The sequence below is a fragment of the Carettochelys insculpta genome, chromosome 4 (genome assembly GCF_033958435.1).
Source record: "Carettochelys insculpta isolate YL-2023 chromosome 4, ASM3395843v1, whole genome shotgun sequence".
Taxonomy (NCBI): domain Eukaryota; kingdom Metazoa; phylum Chordata; order Testudines; family Carettochelyidae; genus Carettochelys; species Carettochelys insculpta.
In genome coordinates, this window is record NC_134140.1 from 45,346,957 (window position 1) to 45,353,837 (window position 6,881).

At 51.3% G+C, this 6,881-nt stretch overlaps 1 protein-coding gene across 1 annotated transcript; it reads left to right on the forward strand.

Moving 5' to 3' along the window:
- The first annotated feature begins 3,649 nt into the window (after nucleotides 1-3,649).
- Nucleotides 3,650-6,603, forward strand: SHISA3 (shisa family member 3). The gene is made up of 2 exons (XM_074991795.1): nucleotides 3,650-4,003; nucleotides 4,573-6,603. Exons 1-2 carry the CDS (start codon nucleotides 3,715-3,717, stop codon nucleotides 5,016-5,018), a joined length of 735 nt encoding a protein of 244 aa, XP_074847896.1. The 5' UTR covers nucleotides 3,650-3,714; the 3' UTR covers nucleotides 5,019-6,603.
- Nucleotides 6,604-6,881: the final 278 nt, after the last annotated feature.

Consider the following 6,881-nt stretch of genomic DNA (forward strand, 5'->3'; position numbering starts at 1 on the left):
CCACCCTAGCATCTGGCCTTCCATTGCCCCAGGAGCCCCTCCTTGTGACCCCCAGGTCTTAGCCCTTGCAATTTCTGGGGACCCCTCCCTAAGCTCTCAGGTCCCACCCCCTCACTTCCTGTGAGACACCTTCCTGTGCCCTCAGTTCTCAGCCACCTCAGCTCCTCCCAGGCAGGGAGAGGCAGCAGGTCCAACTCCTCTTTGCCAATGATGAACAGGCCCGTTCAGACGTCTGTGGTCACCAGACTGCAGTCCCTTCCATCTCCTAGTGGGCAATTTCCCATGTCCACAGGTGCTGGTCCCCCCACTTTCAGTGACTCCCCCGAAACTGTTGCCCATAGATCTGAGCCCCACATGCCTCCCAGCTTCCAGTGGGAACCTGCTTATGCCCCCACACCCAAACCCTTCCCAGGTCCCTGGAGACCCCTCCTTCAGCCCCAAGTTTTTCAAGCATACCTGGGGAGATCACCCATGTACTCTTAGGTGCTAGACCCCCAACGCCCATTGCCTCAAACCTTTTGGACCTCTTTCTTTGCCCACAAGTCCCAGCCTCCCCTCTGCTAACAGCCTCTCCATGTGCCCTACGTCCCATCTTCCTCCTCCCATGGCAATTCTTCCTGTGCCCCCAGGTCCAGACCTCCATGCCAACCCACCCCCCATTGGGCCCTTCCCTGTACTGGGAGGTCCCCTTTTTTCTGTATCCCCAGGTAGATTAATGTTCTGCATATAAAATTACCAAATCCAGAGGGCAGCTATTATGCACTGAAGCAGAGGAAATTATAGCAAATGTGGAAAAGAACAAAGGAACTTCCATAATGGGTAAAACCAGCAGTCTGCCTCACCTAGTATTCTGCAACCACTAGTGGTGTCCAGGGAAAAGTTAAAGAAAACTCAGAGCAGGCAGTTCAGTGGCAGGTTCCTTCATGCTGTAAGCATTCAGATTTCATTTTACTTGCGGTTGACCTCTGCCACTGATTTTTAATCGCTATAGTGGTTACTGCTATAGCAAACCAGCCACGTTATTTTAAATACACATTTTTGTTCAAGCCAACTAGTCACACTCAACCAGCCAAACAGCCACATGTGGTTAGCAGGTAGCGTGTCGAACACCAGGGCCCCATAACATCATAATGTTTGTGGGGTGACAAAAAAAAAAAAACCCAAAAAAAGGAAAGGAAAAGTGAAAAGGACTCCTGAATTTGCAATTAGACCTGTAACAAGTACAGAATGGAAGCACACAAGGTCAAAATAGTGTGCCAAAAACCTTTTCCAAAGGCCACATCTACACTATAGGAATCGTTTGAAAGATGATCTTTTGGAAGGTCTCTTCCAGAAGATCTTCTTTCGAAAGAGCACGTCCGCACACAAAAAAGCAGATCGAAAGACTGATCCTCTCTTTTGATAGAGAGCATCCTAACAGCCCCCACGCTTTTGAAAGAATGGGCCAGGGCTCGAAAAATCTGGCAGTCTGAGAAGCGGCTGTACAAGCTTCTTTTTTGAAAGACACTTTTGAAAGGAGGCGCTCTTTCTGATCCGGGGTGGAAGAGGGCTTCCAGAAGAAAAGACGTAGTCTTTTGATTTTGGATTGAATAAGTGCATTCTGTGTGTGGACACGCTGTATGGTTTTTCAAAAAAGGGCTTGATTTTCTTAAAGAACTTTCTAGTGTAGCCATGGCCTAAGTTTTGTTTCTTCATAGGTATGGTAAGTGATTGGGAAAACTCAGTTGTTTCTTTCAGAATTTCCTCCATAATTCCTATGACTTTGGACACCTTTTCCATGGCTGTTACCCACATTTGAAATGCTAAATCTGCAGCATGTAGAGCAACTATTTAAGGGACACGTATGAAAATATGCTCTTGACTTTCATACAGAGCGCGATCCAACTCCCGCTCCGGTCAATGAAAATATTCATGTTGAGTTCAATGGGAACTAAATCAGGCTTCTAAACATTCCTCCCAGACTATGTTTTTTAACACAGAGGTAGTCTTAACTTCATTGCACAAAATCAACAAAAATAAGGCAGCATGCAGTCAGAAACAAGACAGAATCAAAGACAGACTATCACACTTGTCACTTTAAATTATTTGGCTATGTATATCAAGCCTATTTTCTTTTCTTTCCCTTAACATCCCATTAGAACACATAAAATAGCCATGAAAAGTGACTTTATGGTTACAAAACTTAACACCAGCAGAGAGCGTGAGTAACGGGAAACCCTACCCCAGTAACTGTTACACTAGCTCTGTGGTGTCCAACATGCCAGCCACAGGTGGCTATTTGACTGTGGCTAGTTGGCTAGAAAATATATACACATATTTTCAGAACTACTGCTTCAGAACTGATTGGACACCACAACATTCTAACCTCAGATGTCACAACCCCCTTAGCAGCCAATCACAGTGGAGACAGACCAAACAGACAGAGCTGATGAACCCCTTGTTCTCTGTTTCTTACGGGCATCCAAAAGGACACTGGAAGAAATAAGGTAGGACAAACTGGTCATTGACAATGAAAACACTCATGGGCACATCTTCAGATGTTGTAAATTGTCAGAGTTCTACCTGCTTCCATTGAACTCTGATTATACAATAGAGCCCAGGAGCAACACTGCAGCTTTACACTCAGGCTACATCTACACTAGAGGGTTTGGTTGACAAAACTCCTGGAGAATACACACTAAAAACGCATGCCCTTGACAGAACTCAGCACTTTTGCCGACAGCCTTCTGCCTCTCCCATGAGGCAGAATGCCCTTCTCAACAGAACCTGTTGACAAAAGAGGTGTTTGGACACTCCAGGGGGCCCTCTATCAACAGACAGGGCTTCCAAGTCCCTGGGCAGCCCTATCTGCTGTACTTCTGTTGACAGAGCAGCGGGGCAGTCTGGCCACTCTCTGTCGACAGAGCGATCCGCTTTCATGTGCAGACGTGATTTGTCAACAGAAGTTTTGCCTCAAGATCTCTTCCGACAGTAACTACTGTTGACAGATTGCTGTAGAGTAGACGCAGCCAACGTTTCTGAGGATGTGCTAGAGCAACACCTTCATTAAATAGCAATATTCAGCACCCCCTCCTAGTACTGAGGCTCCTAGCATGTGCAGTGAGAGGGTGAGAGGGGGATAGGCTGGGAGGGAGGTACCAGGTGAGGGGTGGGACAGGGCTAGGAATGGGTGTAGAGCTGGGTGCCAGGGGACCAGTGCAGTGGAGGGGGAGATTGAGTGTGGGACATTGGGGGAGTGCTGGGGGAAGGCAGGGAGCAGGGATGGGAGCAGGGCTTGGAGCGGGGCAGCAGGACAGTGTCAGGGATGGCGCAAGGGGGCAGAGGCAGGGAAGGGAGAGGGGCAGTGGGGGACTGGCATGGAGCCAGGGAGGCCGGTAGTGGGAAAAGTGGGAGGCCAGGATGGGGCGGGGGGGCCGGTAGCGGGGCAGCAGGACGGGGCAAGGGGGCCGGTAGCGGCGCTCCGGGCTGCGCCGGAGGCTCCCCGCTGCCCAGCTGGGGCGGGCGGCGGCGGAGAGGCGAGCGGGGCGCAGCGCCCTCCCCTCGGGCGGGCTCGCCCCCGGCAGGGGTGGGCTGTGGGGCTGCGCTCCGGAGAGCCGCCCCCGCCCCCAGCCCTGCGGCCGGGGCGCTGCGAGGCGGGCAGGCGCAGCAAGGCCCGTGTGCGCGTCCCGCGCTGCGGCGGGGCAGCCCCGCTAGCCCTGCCCGGCCCGGCCCGCGATGGGGGCGCGGCGGCTGGTGCTGCGCTACCTGCTGCTGGGCGCGCTGGGCTGGGGCGGCGGCGGCGGCGGCGCGGGGGCGGCGGGCGGCGAGTACTGCCACGGCTGGGTGGACGGCCAGGGCCGCGGGCACGACGGCTTCCAGTGCCCCGAGCGCTTCGACGCGCCGGGCGCCACCATCTGCTGCGGCTCCTGCGCCCTGCGCTACTGCTGCGCCGCCGCCCGCGCCCGCCTGGAGCAGGGCGGCTGCACCAACCACCGCGAACCGCCGAGCCCGCCCGCCGCCGCCCGTGAGTACCCGGCCGGCCGGGACAGGGAGCGCTCCGGCCCGGGAGGCTCCGACGGCGCTAGCGACCCGACACGGCCTCTGCCCCGCCCAGGCCGGCGGGAGCGAACTCCTCCTTTCCCAATGGGCCGGCGGCGCCGCCCGAGCCACCCGCCGCCTTCCCCCCAGCGCTCGGGGCCGCGGCTCCTGGCGCCCGCCCCGGAGCTGGAGCAGCCCGCGGCCGCTGCGCGGTGTGACGGCTCCGGGCGCGCCGCAGGCCCCGCACCGCGGCGGGGTTGCCCGGCCTGTGCCCCGCCGCTGGGGAAGGAGTCGGGCCGGAGCGGCTCAGTCCCCCGGGGTGGGAGACACCTGCTGGAGGCCGAGCGCGCCCGGAGGCTCCGGCCCGGGCAGGCGCAGATGGCGGCGGCGGCCGGGCTCCCAGCGCCCCGGCGGGAAAGCGGGGGGGGGGGGGGACCGAGCCGGACCGGGCCTGGCCGTGCCACGCGTGAGCGGGAGGGCCCGGCGCGCTGGGGCTGCTACTTGCGCGGCGGCGGCTGCGGAGGGAGTCAAACTGGCCGCTTTTGTTTTCCCCAGAGCCGATCTACGTCCCGTTCCTCGTGGTGGGCTCCATCTTCGTCGCCTTCGTCCTCGTGGGCTCCTTGGTCGCGGTTTATTGTTGCACGTGCCTCCGACCCAAACAAACCCCGCAGCAGCCAATACGCTTCTCTCTCCGGAGCTATCAGATCGAGACGCTCCCCATGATCCTGACCTCCACCAGCCTGCGGCCGCCCTCCGGCCACTCCAGCACTGCAACCAGCTCCAGCTCCACGGGCGGCTCCATTCGCCGGTTCTCCTTCGCCAGGGCGGAATCCGGGGGCTTAGTGGCAGCTCCACCTTCACCTTACACATCTGGCTGCCTGCAAACGGGCCCTTCTCTCCACCTCACTCAGCCAGCGGGATTCTTGGTGTCCTCCCCCTACTTCAGCTATCCTCTGCCGGGGCCGGAGGAGCTGCCCAGATTTTCAGCTAAAATAACCTAGCGCTAGGAAATAGACTGCTGCCGGGTGCATTTCACCAGTGTGTTCTGCAGCTGTGGAACTCAGACTTTGTGAGTGGGGGACTTGCCCATTGAAAAAGGCAAGATTGTGTAGAAGCTAGTACAAATACTTATTTTAGTTGTAGAACCCTGTTTTTGTACTTGGGTCACAACTGCTTGTCAATTATGAAACATATTAAGTGGTTATAGCTTTCAAAAAGTTTCAGAGAGGTGGGGTAGTCTGTTTCAGAAAAAACAAGGAGTGGTACAGCTCCTGTAAGACTAACGTATTTATAAGGGCATACGCTCAGATACACAAAGTGGATTAGCTAGGTTGGCAGGGATTTATGGAGAGATGGGAGTTAATTAGCCCCATTAGTGCAAGTGTAACACTCCCATCTCTGTATAAATCCGTGCAAACTGAAGCTTGCATAACATAGCTAGAATTATACTTTTGAGGTCCAAATGACATTAACCCAGTGACAACAAGCCAGACACCTACGTCAGCAACTCTGGAACAATCTCATATCAGAATACTTCTGTTCAGAAGTGGAAAAAGTACGCAAAAAGTTGCTTGAGTAAAAGCGCAGCTGCTGGAGGGGAAGGTACTTAAGTACAAGTCACCTGTGACCCTCTGGAAAACTAGTTGAGTAAAAGTATCTCCAACACATCACATCTTTATTGTACTCAAGTATCCAGAAGTGAAAGCAGCTGCACTTTTACTCAAATAATGTTTGGGATACTTTTTCCACCTCTGGGCCTGCTTAGGTGAACAAGGGTTGCAGGATCCTAACTGGGGTGGAAGGAAGAGAAAACTATAAAATGGGAGTGGGGTGGGAAATGTTGTACATGATTATAAATACCAGAATCATTTTTAAGTGCACATAATGTAACTGAGGTTAAGGAGCATAACCTTTACTTTTATAAGTAAAGTATTAGAGAGATCGGGTCAGATATTTTACTGCAGTTTAGGTTTGATTTAAAACACACCCAAACTCCCAGCAGTCAGATCATTATATATAGAAAAAGTACAACATGCACAATAATCTCATTAAGGGACTGTCAATGCAAAATACAAAAAAATCATTACTTCAAAGCATTTTCATGAAAGGAGAATTTACTGTAAACTTTTTATTCAGCGACATTTATATGCATACAAATTGAACAAAGTAGTTTTCAAGTTCTATTTGTAAAATTAGTAATGTATAATATGTAAAGACAAATTTGTAATGTAAAATGTACAGCATTGACAACATTAATTATTTAGTAGTCACGCTAAATTATTTTATGTCAAACTATGTGGTTGAAATTTTTAATTGTAGTTTTCTACAAAACACCATCCGTAAACTGGGAGCCTATTAAGCAATGTTCATCTGGATGTGTTAATACATTCGTATTTTGTTTTCTATAGATTAAAAGTAGTTATTTTATGCTTTTGCAAGCTATTTTACATCCTGACATCTCTGATGCTACAGTTCTATCATATATAGTTTACAATGGGGTGAATATGCAGTTATTTAGACAGATTAACATAAATGATACATTTAAAGTATCAAAGTATATAAAATAAAGATTATATTAAATTGTTTACCAAACTGCATGACTTTACAGTATCTCATTGTAGGATTTCTTCCTCTGTTCTCTTCAAAAAAATCTGACAAAGACAAACAAACCCAAAACATTAGTACAAAAACAAGTTAAGGGAAAGGAAAAATTAGTCCAATCAGGGTTGCCACCTATCATGCATTTCTGTGGCCATCTATGGCTATAGTAACAGAGAGAAAGCCGTGCTAGTCTGTATACCATCAAAACAAAAAAACCAGTCAAGGAGCACTTCAAAGACTAACAAAATAACGCGTGTTGCATA